Here is a 17758-nt window from a genome sequence, read left to right as displayed (position 1 = left end):
AAAATTGTGTACACTACTGAATTGGGGTCTTATGGCCACTTATGTGGACACGTATACTGCCATCTGGTGCTGTCAGAAGAGTATAACATACAATGGAATTTGGAAATAAAAAAGTGTAAAAATAAGAATTAGCATGTCACTAAACATGAAGTACACGTTTGTGTACCGTATTTTTCGGACTATAAGTTGCAGTTTTTTTCATAGTTTGGCCGGGGGTGCGACTTATACTCAGGAGCGACTTATGTGTGAAATGATTAACACATTAGCGTAAAATATCAAATAATATTATTGATGTCATTCACGTAAGAGACTAGACGTATAAGATTTCATGGGATTTAGCGATTAGGAGTGACAGATTGTTTGGTAAACGTATAGCATGTTCTATATGTTATAGTTATTTGAATGACTCTTGCCATAATATGTTACGTTAACATACCAGGCACCTTCTCAGTTGGTTATTTATGCCTCATATAACATACACTTATTCAGCCTGTTGTTCACTATTCTTTATTTATTTTAAATTGCCTTTCAAATGTCTATTCTTGGTGTTGGCTTTTATCAAATACATTTCCCCCAAAAATGCGACTTATACTCCAGTGCAACTTATATCATACTTGCCAACCTTGAGACCTCCGATATCGGGAGGTGGGGGGGTTAAGAGAAGAGTATATTTACAGCTAGAATTCACCAACTCAAGTATTTCATATGTATGTGTGTATATATATATATATATATATATATATATATATATATATATATATATATATATATATATATATATATATATATATATATATATATATATATATATATATATATATATGTATGAAATACTTGACTTTCAGTGAATTCTAGCTATATATATATATATTTATTTTATTATACATATAAATGAAATAAATACTTGAATTACAGTGTTCCGGAGGCTGTCCAGTAGATGGCAGCATTGTCCTGTTTAACTTCTCCGTTCATGAATGAGTATATCATTTCGGCCACCGTGTTCAATGGAGAAGTCTGTTCTACAAAATGTACAGGCAACATACATACCCCTTCCCCTTCGAACTGTCCTGGATGAACTGAAATTCTTGTTTCCATTTGTTTTGGAACTTGCAAGCGCATTTCTTCATCTTGCTCATCGACGGCGTCGCCATGTCTGTAACTTCCTCGTTCTTCTGCTTCGTCTCCTTGTTGTGTGCGCAGTTGTGCACTCTACTCTCTAAAAGCGTAGATGTTATGACGTCATTGGGCAGGCAAGCTGTTTATATCGTGGGAAAGCGGACGTGAGAACAGGCTGTCCCCACTCAGGTCCGCATTGAGCTGGAGGGGGCGTGGCCTCCAGCGCCGGCTGAATACCGGGAGTTTGTCGGGAGAAAATTTCTGCCGGGAGGTTATCGGGAGAGGCGCTGAATACCGGGAGTCTCCCGCTAAAAACGGGAGGGTTGGCAAGTATGACTTATATACGTTTTTTTCCTTATTTATTATGCATTTTCGGCCGGTGCAACTTATACTCCGGAGCGACTTATACTCGGAAAAATACGGTACTTATGGACTAAGTACATCATATCAAAAGATGATTCTTAGTTTTTATTCTAATTAGGGTCCAATAAGCCCAAATAGCAAAGAGAAATGAAATAAAAGCATGTAAACAAACAGCTTGGGCCTTCAGAGGTTAAGTCAGGGTCCACGTTAATCAATTCATGGTAAATTTCCCTTTTATTTATCGCGCTGAACTTAAATGTTGTTGTTTTTTAATAATCAGTTTCGATATATAAAAAAATAGGTTTCTTTTTAAGTCGAGGAAACCTCTTTGGAGACTTTAAAGGCCTACTGAAAGCCACTACTAGCGACCACGCAGTCTGATAGTTTATATATCAATGATGAAATCTTAACATTGCAACACATGCCAATACGGCCGGGTTAACTTATAAAGTGACATTTTAAATTTCCCGCTAAACTTCCGGTTCGAAACGCCTCTGAGGGTTGACGTATGCGCGTGACGTCAATCATTGAAACGGAAGTATTCGGACACCATTGAAGTCAATACGAAATAGCTCTGTTTTCATCTCATTATTCCACAGTATTCTGGACATCTGTGTTGGTGAATCTGTTGCAATTTGTTCATTGCATTATGGAGAAAGAAGCTGAGCAAGCAAAGAAGAAAGTTGTCGGTGCGAAGTGTCTATTTTGCGAGGGAAGTCAGCAACAACACGTACACAGCCTGCGCTTCTTTGTTTACATTCCCGAAAGATGCAGTCAAGATGGAAGAACTCGGACAACAGAGACTCTTACCAGGAGGACTTTAATTTGGATACACAGTTGCGATAACGCGAGTACACAGCTGCGCTTCCAAACATTTGATCGCTTGCTATAACTAGCTCGAGCTAGTAGCTAGGAGCTAGGAGCTAGCATTAGGATTAATTTGTGGCATATTAAATATAAGCCTGGTTGTGTTGTGGCTAATAGAGTATATATATGTCTTGTGTTTATTTATTGTTGTAGTCATTCCCAGCTGAATATCAGGTCCCACCCGCGCGCTTCCAAACATTTGATCGCTTGCCCGTACGTGCGTGTCATGTACGTAACTTTGATTAAATATATAAGCTTTATGAACCTTGGGTTAGGTGAACGGTTGTTTGGGCTGAGTGAGTGTGTGTGTTGTGCAGGTGTTTGAATTGTATTGGCGGGTTATATATACAGGATCCCGTCCATATTACCCGCTCGAGCTATAACTAGCTCGAGCTAGTAGCTAGGAGCTAGCATAACAAACACCTAGGTGTTTTTATGCGGGATTAATTTGTGGCATATTAAATATAAGCCTGGTTGTGTTGTGGCTAATAGAGTATATATATGTCTTGTGTTTATTTACTATTGTAGTCATTTCCAGCTGAATATCAGGTCACCCCCGCCTCTCACAGCATCTTCCACTCCCCACTAGTCCTTCACTTGCACTTTCCTCATTTAAAAATATTTCATCCTCGCTCAAATTAATGGGGAAATCGTCGCTTTCTCGGTCCGAATCTCTCTCACTTCATGCGGCCATCATTGTAAACAATAGGGAACTTTGCGTATATGTTCAACTGACTACGTCACGCTACTTCCGGTAGGGGCAAGCCTTTTTTTTTTTATCAGATACCAAAAGTTGCGATCTTTATCGTCGTTGTTCTATACTAAATCCTTTCAGCAAAAATATGGCAATATCGCTAAATGATCAAGTATGACACATAGAATAGATCTGCTATCCCCGTTTAAATAAAACAAATTCATTTCAGTAGGCCTTTAACTGCCTGTTAAACTACACAACAGAATCACGTGATATCTCCCAGCCAATTAGGGGTGAGAGGACAGCGTCAGCCACGTCACGTGACTCGGCGATGGGCGCAGGAAGGGCGGGAGGAGGGGGGAGGAACCTGCGTCTGCGTCAACCAATGGCGTCGCGGCATTGGCTCAGCTTGCGGCATCTTTGAGAGGAGGAAAAAAAAAAGGGGAAAGAAGAAAAGGGCGCATAACGGTGCGCTTGAGGCCGAACAATGTCGCTGGATTATTTAAACGTTTAAAAAGCGCCGCTCGATGAAGACGACGACGAGCAGAGTCCAACAACAAGCATGGTGGAGAGAAGGATGGCCTGGGTGTGGAAGGTGAGCGGAGGGGAAGGATGGGGTGCTCCTTCTAGTCATTTCTACCAACAACAACATGGCTAGAAGATGTTGACCACCAAGCCGATGGAGGTGCTGACAGGCTTTCTTGTACCAAGGGGGCGTCATTTGGAGGTGTTGCTTGTTTGTTTGAGTTTTTACATGGAAGCTAGCTTCAAAGGGAGAACACTGAAGGCAGGCAAGTTATGGAGGGATGGAACTTTGAGTGAACTTTAGGGGTGCTCACATCTCCCAGTAATGACATGTTTTCATTGGTGTTGAGACTCTTATATAGGCTGACCATATTCTGAAATCCCAAAAGAGGACACATATATGCGTGCCAAGGCCGGGACTAGGTGAACATTTGCCAAAGATACTCGAACTTGCTTTATAAATAATATATTTATTTAAATAAAGCATTTTTTCTCCTCTGTTGACAGCAGTGTTGGCGCTAGGAATTTTCAAAATGGGGTCCCAGGGACCCCATTAAGTCATAAAAATGGGGTCCCACAGTAAATTTTTGGGGTCCCACTTTTTTGTAAGTGTTTTGAAAATTGATTGATTGATTCATTGAGACTTTTATTAGTAGGTTGCACAGTGAAGTACATATTCCGTACAATTGACCACTAAATGGTAACACCCGAATAAGTTTTTCAACTTGTTTAAGTCGGGGTCCACTTAAATTGATTCATGATACAGATATATACTATCATATATACTATCATCATAATACAGTCATCACATAAGATAATCACATTGAATTATTTACATTATTTACAATCAGGGGTGTGGAGGGGGGGGGATATGGACATCAAGTAGTGGACATAGAGAGAGAGAGAGAGAGAGAGAGAGAGAGAGAGAGAGAGAGAGAGAGAGAGAGAGAGAGATCAGAAGGCATAAGAAAAAGAAAAAGTATCTGCATTTGATTGTTTACATTTGATTATTAGCAATCCGGGGAGGGTGTTAGTTTAGGGTTGTAGCTGCCTGGAGGTGAACTTTTATTGCGGTTTTGAAGGAGGATAGAGATGCCCTTTCTTTTATACCTGTTGGGAGCGCATTCCACATTGATGTGGCATAGAAAGAGAATGAGTTAAGACCTTTGTTAGTTCGGAATCTGGGTTTAACGTGGTTAGTGGAGCACCCCCTGGTGTTGTGGTGATGGCGGTCATTTACGTTAAGGAAGTAGTTTGACATGTACTTCGGTATCAGGGAGGTGTAGCGGATTTTATAGACTAGGCTCAGTGCAAGTTGTTTAACTCTGTCCTCCACAACAACAAATGATGAATGTATGCATTGTCCTGTTGTATCTCACATTCTATATTGTGTTTTGGAAAAAGGTTGTCATAAACGTTACTTAATTCATTAAAAAAAGATAATACAAAAGAAAACATGTGTATGTAAATGTATTCAGTTATAAACAGGCCTGGTCCTAACCAATCTGGCACCTTAGGCAAGATTTTAGGTGGCGCCCCCCCACATCGGCAATGAAGTGTATATACTCACAAGAAACCGAATAGCTTTGTCTTTGACCTTTTTTACTTTACCTTTTTTTTTACTTAAAGAAAGCAAATCAACATATTATATGAGAATGTTATGTTATGATTATCTTTAACCGAATCACAGCAGTGCTCAAATTAAAAAACAGCATTCCCTCTCATGTGATATTGCTTAATTAACATTAATGATGTGCACTTTAACAACTAGGCTTACAACTATACCTAATATATAAAGGGGTGGAAAAGTGACTATTACCTGCAGGGCAAACATTAGCTAAATAGAAGTCAATAACAATGTAAACAAAAAACACCTGCTTAAAAGATCTTATACAAATGTCCCTGAGGAATGTAAGGTGGGAGTACTGTAATTACCTAACGTTACATTATTATTTTCCATAACAATTTAGCCCCCTCCACAATATTAACCCGACGTTAAAACAGAACTAGCTATTTATTGATTAGCAATTGCCGAATCATGTAACATTAGCTTAATGCTAAAAAGCCAGGTTACTATCACATTCTGTAACAGACAAATACTTTCATGTAGGCTAACGTTACCTACCTGCTACCTCTGTCTTTTTCTCGTTTCTCCTCCTCTTCTTTTCTATTTTTTCTTCCCTGGGCACCTGACAGTTTTGGCCGTTTTGACATCTTGTGTTGATTTTTTGATGTGGTGACGTCCAAAAAGAGTCATGATACGGGAAGGGAGGGGGCGCATCGTGGGGGTGGGGGTGGCGTAATGTAACAAATAATATTTCTATTAAATAGGCTTTACTTTGCATTTTAATTAACGTGGGATTATTTTTTTGTATTTAGAAATAATAGTACCATAATATATATATATTTTTTTTCTCCAACATTTGTGGCACTGGCGTGGCGCCCCCTGATGGACGGCGCCCTTAGCATTTGCCTATACGGCCTATGCCACGGGCCGGCCCTGGTTATAAACAGTCATTCACTTTCTTCTTTCCTTCATGGATCTAAACTTTACCGCTGCTGGTAGTTTTTTCTATGTTTTAATTTAATAAGTTGTAGGTGTATTTATTTCAGTATAAAAGTGTAAAAAGTGTTTTGCTTGGGTCATGAAATGATGATAATGGTGTGCCAGGGCATACATACATTTTATATTTAACGCTTAAATCTCTGGAGTCTACATCAACTTCAGATCAATTCCTCATTTCAAAATGTTTTAGTTTTTTTATGTTGTTTTTTTGTTTGTTTGTTTTCCGCCCTTTTTTGTCAAACAAAACTATGTTTTTTATGGCAAACACACAAAATATGCAAAATCTTCCACCAAAAATATTTTTCTTAGTGGAATATTTGATGTGATGTAATCAGAACCTTTGATAGGTCAATAATTCATAATAACATTCAGGGTTTCCCACACATTCATATATTTGTGGCGGCCCGCCACGAAAGAATTACGTCCGCCACAAATAAAAAAATAAAATAAAAATAAAAAATCTAATTTTTTTTTGTTGTCCTCTTCAGCTTCTCAGGCAAATCATATAGTTGATGTAGATGCCCATATCGGCTGTTCAGATTTACTTTACAAAAGAGAAGTGTAGGATACTTCTCTTGTTGCCTTATTTGTATTTGACTTTATTAAATGTATTTATATTAGAAACACAACATGTGTATATAACAAAGGGTGCAAAGTCTGCAGGCAGTAGGAAACACATGGTTAAGTGTCGGGAGTAAAACTGATGGCAGTCTAAAGTTCAAGATTTTTGGAGCTCTTTGTTCAGTGGATCAGATGTTTGATGAAGCTCTGTGTCTATCTACCACCACTACTGTTTTCTGTTTATTTGTTTCTGACTGTGGCAGGACACCTCTGCCTCTGTTTCACTTTATGTTGCTGGTAAATAATATGGTTGTAGTAGTAGGCTAAAGTTAAATGATTTAGTATGCACTAATTAAAGGGGCAGAGCTTTGAGACATTTTAGCTTTTATATTTTATAAGATATATTTTTTGTAAGAACCACAATTAATAAATATATTTCAGTGAATAACTTATTGTTCAAATCTGTATATAAATATGTACATAAAATGTTGTAATTATATTGTAAAATGGATGGATGGACGTTTAAAACAAAACTGTTATTATTAATTAGTAAGTATACATTTTTTGAGCCTTTTTAGAGAAAATCAAATCATTGTAGTAAATTATGCAAATTACTCGATGATGTCATGGTGACCACGCCCATAGCCACGCCCCCACCGCCACAGGTATCTTGGCAGTTTTTGGGAAACACTGGCATTGATTTTGATTCAATATTCTGTTTTGAGCAATGACCATTTGAAAGAAGAAAAAAAACAGCTCTGTTTTATTAGTCAACATTGCAACGGTTTTTAAATTGCATTTCACCTTTAAGCTTTTTTATTTCACTTTTGTTATGTTTTTGTTTATTTTAATAGTATTTTTAGAATGTGCCGTGGGCCTTTAAAACATTAGCTGTGGGCCACGAATGGTAAAAAAAAAAAAAAAAATCTGTGTCCTTTCTGATTTCAATGCGTTGAAAAGACACAAAAAGTGTGATAACGCCAACACTGGTTGACATGACAGTATAACAAAATAAGTCACACTTATATTCTGTAACATTCACAGTTTTGGAAAAAAAGTGCAGAGGTAGAAATATTCAAAATAACCTCTTGTATATAATCTAAACATAAATAATGCCTCAAAACAAGTTAATTAAATTTAAACAAAAAACATCAGACGAGCTGTCACCCTGCACAGCTGTTTTGTGCTTTGTAGTGTCGATGTGGGCTTGTAGATCGTTGGCCCCTTTATTTGCCACATATACAGACGTTCCTGCTTTGCACACAGTGCATTCTGCTTTCCATGTGTCACGGCCAGGACGAAAACACCGATACTTTCCCCGCAAATCATCCGTGAAGTTGCATTTACGTTTCGGCTTCTCTCTTGTGTTCTGTCTGTCTCTCGACTATCTCGCTCTCTGTCTCTGCCCCTCCCTCACGAATGTTGCTGCGTGCGCACACCTTCACAATTTAACCCCTTCTTAACTCTGGACGTACATTGAAAATACACGCAACCCTATCTCAAAATACCGGACATTTGAGGCATTTAAGAAACCCAGACCGGACAGCCCCGCAAAAGAGGACATGTCCGGGGAAAAGAAGAAGTATGGTCAGTCTACTCTTATATTACCTGTACAGACAATTTAAAGCAGGGGTGTCAAACTCATTTTAGATCGGGGGCCACAGGGAGAAAAATCTACTCCCAAGTAAAATCACGGCACGATAACTTAAAAATAAAGACAACTTCAGATTGTTTTCTTTGTTTAAAAGTAGAACAAGCACATTCTGAAAATGTACAAATCATAATGTTTTTTTTTTTTTTTTACACTTACTGTTATGTACAGGGGGAGTAGACGGCACAGACACAAGGGGGCGTAGTATTTAACTCTATGTTTTATTTATATACATACCATATATATATATATATATATATATGTAGGGCAGCAAGTTGTTTTTCTATGTTGTTCAGGAAACGTCAGACCGGGGCATCGTAACGTATTCAGCGGAGCTAATATTGTGGTTAATTTTGCACCGGGGGTTTGTGCAAATATTATTATTACTTCTCTGTCTGACGCTGTGTGTCAGAGGAGATGTACTGTCGGCTCAGCGCTGCATAAGTAGGAGGGGGAACCTCGTTGAGCAGTTTGGGGAGGAAATTTCACAAAAACTCAAATATATGCCACATCAGATATCAAAACATATTTGAGGGTGGGGGTTGATTACAAGGAGTATTTTTTAGTCTTCAATGAATGAAGAAAAATGGCACTTCTCTCAGGCAAAGCAAAAGGGGGAGCTGCTTGACCACCATTAGGGGTCCATCTGTCCTTATGTCTGCTAATATTTAATATTATAACTGGTTTAATGGAAGAGGCAATGTGTGTGTGGAGGGAGGTGTGGCCAGCGCTGCCTGCAGGAGCAAAGGTCACCGCCTCTGTCTATGGTGTTGAGGGCAGAGCACCATCAGATTGCGGGGGTTAAGTGCCGACGGCGAGACACAGCTGACAGGTGATTAGATTTCCCAGGTGGTACGAGTTAATCTAATCATCTGTTGTCTTTAACAGTAAGCGGCCGGGATCAGGAGGCGAGAGAGGTTACGGAGGTGACTGAAAAGTCACGTGCTGCTGGAGAAACTTTGAGACATTCTATGTACATCAAAACCTTGCTAAAAACGGCACGCTTGGCTCCTGTGCCGTGTCTAACCGTGGAACTGCTAGGAAGCAACTTCTACAGTGTGCTATAGTGTGTTATTGGTTGAAATGAAAGATAAGGAGTCCATAATCTCGTAGTTACTGCACATGTGCCCTCATGGCAGCATAAGCAGGTTTAGGACATGTCTACACTAAGTCGTTTAACCCCTTAAACTAATAATTATTTAGCCTAATCCCTGTTTAAGCCACACTAAACCAGCGTTTAAGGTCCCTCTCCTCGGACAAATGTTTACACGGCTAAGTGCGCCGTGAATTTCTTGAATCTCCGGCACTTAGCTTTGTATGGACTGATTGATCGTTTACCAACTGAGTTCGGAGAGGAAGTGACACCAAAAAGAACGCGCCACAGCCAGCTTCATAATAAAGCGGTTTCGTAGCTCGAAGCTAACCATTGGAAATATGAAGGCGAGTCATCCAAACATGCCCGTGTTTTCCTTCTTCTACATGTACAGACGCTTGAAAAAATCAGAGAATAAGAGAAAGCGATTGCAGCTATTTGGGATACAACACTTCTCAGACGGCAAGATAACTTTCCAATGTCCAGGTCAGCTGTGATTCTACTTACCGAAAAACCTTGTCCATTTGTCGAAGGAGAGACAACGATAATGCGAGCTACCGTGGATGTGATAAAAAAGGTAGCGTGTGCTTTGTATTACCTGGCCGTCGAGGGAAGACTAACTACGGAAAACGGCGAATGCTTTTGGACTGGCAAAGCAGACTGTATCAGTTATTGTCCGCCATGTATGTCACGGACTCGACGTCTAGGTCCAGAGTATATAGAGTCACCAAAAAGGAATGGACAATGAAGGTGAAGGCAAAAGAGTGAGGAGTGTCCTGACCAGATATCTAGATCCCTAGATTGATTGATGTAAAATGTTCTTTATCACATTGTTTACGTGTCTAATAGACATTTTATTAATTTATGATGTCTCGGGTGTGTTTCACTACAATAGGGCCCCACAGCACACTGGATTCCAGTTCATTGAAATAGCACAACACTGGATATTGTTCAGATAAGTTACATTTAAGAACTTGCACACAAAGCAACACTGCAGGTGACTATGATGTGCGCATTTTCCGCGCATGCGTACTAGGTCGCGTTGCGCCGGCGGACGGCGGGCAGAGGGGGTCTTAAACGGTAGCATTGTTGTGTGTGGACACGGATAAGGTTAGGTGGGATTTACCCTGGATAACCTTATATAAACGGGGCCTTAGTCCCCCTCAAAGATGTGGGATCCTCACCCTAGCCAATTTATGAGGAATAGCTAATGATCGTCACATTTAAAGCAAGAACGATATGAATTTTCAGCGCCATTTTACAGCGGGTAACTAAATTAGTAGGTCAAATCAATCACACAATTCTTCAGGATTATTACTTTAATTACGACAACCGTCATGGAATTTAAAGATATATATTTATACGTACAGTAGATGTCGGATGCAAGAGGTCCAAAGTCGAACTGCCCTCTCAAAACCTAGACGGGTCTCTGCACCGATGATTTGTAAAGACATCTAATCCACAAAGCTCTGGTTTCGATAATCTAGGTCAGTAAAGTTGCAATTTCGCAAATGCACTTGCTAAAGCCGGGATTCCTAACCGCTGTGCTGCAGCACTTTAGAGAGCTCAAGGATTTCTTGACGACAAATGATATCTATAGCAGCGACGTACGGTGACAGGTAGAACAATTACATGATCTTCCACTAGATGGGAGAAGGGACATCATTAACCTGTTGTCATTCAAACAACATTTCTATTGGTTTCTAATGTAAAATATGTGCCCAGTTTGGCAGTTGCTGTTTGTAGTTTGCAGGTTTTTGAGTTTTTTGTGTACAGTTCCATCTATCCTCTGTTTGTCCAAAGCACCAAAGCATTCGCCTTCCTTGTCTACTCTTTCTTTCAATGCACACAGCAGTTGTATTATAAAGCCACCCAGTGCCCTGATGGGAGTCCACTCTACCTGGGGCAGAGGTCTGCTGGCTGATTGTGACTTGGGTCATGTTAGAATAATTGTATCCAAGCTATCACAAAAACTTTGTGTTTCCATGAGTTCCCAGCGAGAAGCAAACACATGTATTTGAAGCGACCAAGAAGAAGGCTTGTAAAACTCCACTGTGTAGGATGGAAAGCAACATGAAGGTGTTCTGTTTCTTTCATGTATTGTAATCAGCAGAAAGATATTGTCGTGACCCAAGAACTACAAAGCGGAGAGGAAGCAGGGCCTGACTCCCCTCCAGGCACCTCTTTTTTTAACTCTTAAAGCAGGGGTCACCAACGCGGTGCCCGCGGGCACCAGGTAGCCCGTAAGGACCAGATGAGTAGCCCGCTGGCCTGTTCTAAAAATAGCTCAAATAGCAGCACTTACCAGTGAGCTGCCTCTATTTTTTAAATTGTATTTATTTACTAGCAAGCTGGTCTCGCTTTGCCCGACATTTTTAATTCTAAGAGAGACAAAACTCAAATAGAATTTGAAAATCCAAGAAAATAATTTAAAGATTTGGTCTTCACTTGTTTAAATAAATTCATTATTTTTTTGACTTTGCTTCTTATAACTTTCAGAAAGACAATTTTAGAGAAAAAATACAACCTTAAAAATGATTTTAGGATTTTTAAACACATATACCTTTTAAATTCCTTCCTCTTCTTTCCTGACAATTCTGACAATGTTCAAGTATTTTTTTTTTTTTTATTGTAAAGAATAATAAATACATTTTGATTTAATTCTTCATTTTAGCTTCTGTTTTTTCGACAAAGAATATTTGTGAAATATTTCTTCAAACTTATTATGATTAAAATTCAAAAAAATTATTCTGGCAAATCTAGAAAATCTGTAGAATCAAATTTTAACCTTATTTTAAAGTCTTTTGAATTTATTTTAACATTTTTGTTCTGGAAAATCTAGAAGAAATAATGATTTGTCTTTGTTACAAATATAGCTTGGTCCAATTTGTTATTTATTCTAACAAAGTGTAGATTGGATTTTAACCTATTTAAAACATGTCATCAAAATTCTAAAATTAATCTTAATCAGGAAAAATTACTAATGATGTTCCATAAATTATTTTTTTAATTTTTTCAAAAAGATTCGAATTAGCTAGTTGTTCTCTTCTTTTTTTCGGTTGAATTTTGAATTTTAAAGAGTCAAAATTTAAGATAAACTATGTTTCAAAATTTAATTGTCATTTTTTTTCGTGTTTTCTCCTCTTTTAAACTGTTCAATTAAGTGTAAATATCATTAATTATTAATAATAACATCGAGTTAAAGGTAAATTGAGCAAATTGGCTATTTCTGGCAATTTATTTAAGTGTGTATCAAACTGGTAGCCCTTCGCATTAATCACTACCCAAGAAGTAGCTCTTGGTTCCAAAAAGGTTGGTGACCCTTGTCTTAAACGAACCTCTTTTTGAACTCTTTTACGACCGTTTTTTTAAACTCTTTTACGGACCTCTTTTTTGAACCGACCTTTTCTTTTGAACTGTTTTGTAATCAAAGGCGATGGCTGTTTACGACCCCGTCCCTTTGGAAGCAGCTGTTGCCGTGTGGTCAGGGAAGGTCCAAATAAAAGGAGGCGTACAATCTTTTGGCAGAGCGTGATGACACTGTACGAGGGTACAGATGTACACGTTTCTCCTCACTGAGCCGAATTGAATTTTGTCTCTGTTTGATTCTTTGCTTCTTGTCTTGTTTAATAGATGTCATCAGTGTTTGAACCTGACAGGTCACCTGGTGCCATGTCTTTCACACTGAGAGGCGGTGTAGCAGTTCAGTTTTCCGCAACAGTAGGGAGGCACGATAAATATTGACGTCTGAAACGATCGACCGATAATGGCACTTCACCATTGATTGATTGATTGAGACTTTTATTAGTAGGTTGCACAGTGAAGTACATATTCCGTACAATTGACCACTAAATGGTAACACCTGAATACGTTTTTCAACTTGTTTAAGTCGGGGTCCACTTAAATTGATTCATGATACAGATATATACTATCATATATACTATCATCATAATACAGTCATCACACAAGATAATCACATTGAATTATTTACATTATTTACAATCAGGGGTGTGGGGGGGGGGTAGGATATGGACAGCAGGTAGTGGACATAGAGAGAGACAGAGAGAGAGATCGGAAGGCATAAGAAAAAGTATCTGCATTTGATTGTTTACATTTGATTATTAGCAATCCGGGGAGGGTGTTAGTTTAGGGTTGTAACTGCCTGGAGGTGAACTTTTATTGCGGTTTTGAAGGAGGATAGAGATGCCCTTTCTTTTATACCTGTTGGGAGCGCATTCCACATTGATGTGGCATAGAAGGAGAATGAGTTAAGACCTTTGTTAGTTCGGAATCTGGGTTTAACGTGGTTAGTGGAGCTCCCCCTGGTGTTGTGGTTATGGCGGTCATTTACGTTAAGGAAGTAGTTCGACATGTACTTCGGTATCAGGGAGGTGTAGTGGATTTTATAGACTAGGCTCAGTGCAAGTTGTTTCACCATCGTGAAGACAGAGGGAGTACGAAGCCGCCTGTGCTGCTGAGCCGAGACCAAACGTTAATTGCGAAGACCACAGAAAACGGAAAGCCACAGGATTCATGAAGGCAACAGTTTGAAAGAAAAGACTTAACGGCAAAATGAGTAATTGTTTATGTTAAATTTCATGGTTCATCTGGAGGCACAGGTGTTGGACAGATAGTTTTTTTTTCTTTTTATGTAATCATTCAGATTGTTTGAGTTGCTTGTTATCGATCAATGAAACAAATGTAAAGTTTAAATATCAATTGTGGAGGACTCTTTCCTCCGGGTTCCTCGGACCACCAATCAGCGACATGACAGCCGCGTTCAGGTTTCAGAACACTTGATTTATTTCTCAATATCAGTCTCTTTCATGCTTTTCAGCAAATGTCTTTCGTGTCTGTCAATCTCGCTCTCGCTCTCTCTCCTCTCGTCCCGCGAGGAGAGAAAAAAACATGATCCGGCCCACGAATCATGACAGTACATTCTGTCACGTGGGGGGGTCGCAGCTCACTGCGGGGTCGTTGTCCCGGGATGCAGAACGGACAACTCCGGACAAAGCGTGAAGAGGCAGGTGAAAACATTAAGCAGCCATGGCAACCAAACCAAACTCAGAGGTGTCACAAACAGTAACTAAGGGAGTCCAAAACTAACAGAAAATACAAAAACATGATCCGGACCACAGATCATCACACAGTCTCTCCGTGATCTTAACTGTGTTGAAACTTTTAAGAAACATTTAAAAATGTCTCTTTTCAGTAAAGCTTTTAGTCAATGCACCTTTTTACTATCATTTTTAATCCACTTTGTATCCTTTTCATGATGTTGCCCCTGTTGTTTTAAATTGAGTTGTTGTTTTACTTCACCTATGTTTTGTACAGCGTTTTGTGATTTTTATCTGTGAAAAGCGCTTTATAAATAAAATGTACTTACTTACTTAGGGACGCTGTGGCGCGGTTGGGAGAGTGGCCGTGCCAGCAACCTGAGGGTTCCTGGTTCGATCCCCACCTTCTACCAACCTAGTCACGTCCGTTGAGCAAGACACTTCACCCTTGCTCCCGATGGGTCGTGGTTAGGGCCTTGCATGGCAGCTCCCGCCATCAGTGTGTGAATGGGTGAAAATTAGGTGGCGACTTGTCCAGGGCGTACCCCGCCTTCCGCCCGAATGCAGCTGAGATAGGCTCCAGCACCCATGCGACCTTGAAAGGGACACATGGATTGATTGATTGATTGAGACTTGTATTAGTAGGTTGCACAGTGAAGTACATATTCCGTACAATTGACCACTAAATGGTAACACCCCAATAAGTTTTTCAACTTGTTTAAGTCGGGGTCCACTTAAATTGATTCATGATACAGATATATACAGATACAGCAATCCGGGGAGGGTGTTAGTTTAGGGTTGTAGCTGCCTGGAGGTGAACTTTTATTGCGGTTTTGAAGGAGGATAGAGATGCCCTTTCTTTTATACCTGTTGGGAGTGCATTCCACATTGATGTGGCATAGAAAGAGAATGAGTTAAGACCTTTGTTAGTTTGGAATCTGGGTTTAACGTGGTTAGTGGAGCTCCCCCTGGTGTTGTGGTTATGGCGGTCATTTACGTTAAGGAAGTAGTTTGACATGTACTTCGGTATCAGGGAGGTGTAGCGGATTTTATAGACTAGGCTCAGTGCAAGTTGTTTAACTCTGTCCTCCACCTTGAGCCAGCCCACTTTAGAGAAGTGGGTAGGAGTGAGGTGGGATCTGGGGTGGAGGTCTAGAAGTAACCTGACTAGCTTGTTCTGAGATGTTTGGAGTTTAGATTTGAGGGTTTTGGAGGTGCTAGGGTACCAGGAGGTGCATGCGTAATCGAAAAAGGGTTGAACGAGAGTTCCCGCTAGAATCCTCAAGGTGCTTTTGTTGACCAGAGAGGAAATTCTGTAGAGAAATCTCGTTCGTTGGTTAACCTTTTTGATTACCTTGGTTGCCATTTTATCACAGGAAAGGTTAGCCTCTAGAATGGAACCTAGGTAGGTGACCTCATCTTTCCTGGTGATAACAATGTCACCCACTTTTATGGTGAAGTCATTGACTTTCTTAAGTTTGATGTGGGACCCAAACAGGATGGATTCTGTTTTACTCAAGTGTATGGGATGGATGATAAAGTTTCAGTAGTCAATTTCAAGACTTAGGGCAGTCAAACTTTGGGAGGAGGGGGGGTTAATAACGGCGCCATCATGTGGTGCAAAAAAGTTAATATCAACAGGAACTCACTACTGACACTCTTTGTTCCCGCCAGCAAAATCTCAGTGTGACCCGTCACGCCAAGAGTGGGACGGTTGTCTTGTCAGAGGCAAGCTGTCGTAATCCTGGCCCTGCAAGGGAGCCTCGCTGACTATTTTCCCCTCCCTTCTCTGAGTGACGGAGTGCTCGGCGACATGTCCTTGAGCAAGCAGAAAATCCCGGTAATTGCATTAGTTGTCGTTCAAGTGCGAGCCCTGCCTGCTGTGGGCTGGCCGTCCTAGCATTAGCATGTATGTTAGCCAAACTTGTCCTCCCGGGGGCTTTGCGGAGACTTGATTGTGGATGGCGAACACCACTTAAGTCTAATTAGCATCCTGTTGGATGATGAGAAGAGACACAAGTGGCAAAAACCACTTACTGCAAAGTCCAACGTCGGTCCAGAAAATATCGAAGAACGACAGGATGGACTGAGTGGAGTTTTTAGGGGGTTAGATAACAAAATGTCAGTAATCCTGTTCTGACATTTGCAAATAAAAATGGATTTACTGCTGCCTTTGCCCTTCAAATACTGTACATAGACAGATGGACCAAGAACTGCAGCAGATGTTTTTAGTTACTTCGTGTAAGTAGGGCTGGGCGATATGGCCTTTTATTACTATCTCAATATTTTTAGGCCATGTCACGATACACCAGGGGTCACCAACGCGGTGCCCGCGGGCACCAGGTAGCCCGTAAGGACCAGATGAGTAGCCCGCTGGCCTGTTCTAAAAATAGCTCAAATAGCAGCACTTACCAGTGAGCTGCCTCTATTTTTTAAATTGTATTTATTTACTAGCAAGCTGGTCTCGCTTTGCCCGACATTTTTAATTCTAAGAGAGACAAAACTCAAATAGAATTTGAAAATCCAAGAAAATAATTTAAAGACTTGGTCTTCACTTGTTTAAATAAATTCCTTATTTTTTTACTTTGCTTCTTATAACTTTCAGAAAGACAATTTTAGAGAAAAAATACAACCTTAAAAATGATTTTAGGATTTTTAAACACATATACCTTTTTACCTTTTCAATTCCTTCCTCTTCTTTCCTGACAATTTAAATCAATGTTCAAGTAAATTTATTTTTTTTATTGTAAAGAATAATAAATACATTTTAATTTAATTCTTCATCTTAGCTTCTGTTTTTCCGACGAAGAATATTTGTGAAATATTTCTTCAAACGTATTATGATTAAAATTCAAAAAAATTATTCTGGCAAATCTAGAAAATCTGTAGAATCAAATTTAAATCTTATTTCAAAGTCTTTTGAATTTCTTTTAAAATTTTTGTTCTGCAAAATCTAGAAGAAATAATGATTTGTCTTTGTTAGAAATATAGCTTGGTCCAATTTGTTATATATTCTAACAAAGTGTAGATTGGATTTTAACCTATTTAAAACGTGTCATCACAATTCTAAAATTAATCTTAATCAGGAAAAATTACTAATGATTTTTTTTTTAATTTTTCAAAAAGATTCGAATTAGCTAGTTTTTCTCTTCATTTTTTCGGTTGAATTTTGAATTTTAAAGAGTCGAAATTGAAGATAAACTATGTTTCAAAATGTAATTGTCATTTTTTTCGTGTTTTCTCCTCTTTAAACTGTCCAATTAAG

At 39.3% G+C, this 17758-nt stretch overlaps 1 protein-coding gene across 3 annotated transcripts in view; it reads left to right on the top strand.

Moving 5' to 3' along the window:
* Positions 1-3409: 3409 nt before the first annotated feature.
* The window catches only part of st6galnac3 (ST6 (alpha-N-acetyl-neuraminyl-2,3-beta-galactosyl-1,3)-N-acetylgalactosaminide alpha-2,6-sialyltransferase 3), a 97119-nt gene continuing 82770 nt past the window's right edge, over positions 3410-17758 (top strand). For all 3 annotated transcript variants that reach the window (XR_009821411.1, XM_062023281.1, XM_062023280.1), the window contains exon 1: positions 3410-3635. Coding sequence is in view for 2 of the 3 variants with exons in the window: in XM_062023281.1 (XP_061879265.1) it covers positions 3603-3635 (33 nt within the window). In the remaining variant the exon portion in view is untranslated. The remainder of the gene's footprint in view (positions 3636-17758) is intronic.

This window comes from Entelurus aequoreus, linkage group LG16 (assembly GCF_033978785.1).
Source record: "Entelurus aequoreus isolate RoL-2023_Sb linkage group LG16, RoL_Eaeq_v1.1, whole genome shotgun sequence".
In the NCBI taxonomy this organism is placed as follows: domain Eukaryota; kingdom Metazoa; phylum Chordata; class Actinopteri; order Syngnathiformes; family Syngnathidae; genus Entelurus; species Entelurus aequoreus.
This window is presented reverse-complemented; position numbering and strand designations above follow the sequence as displayed.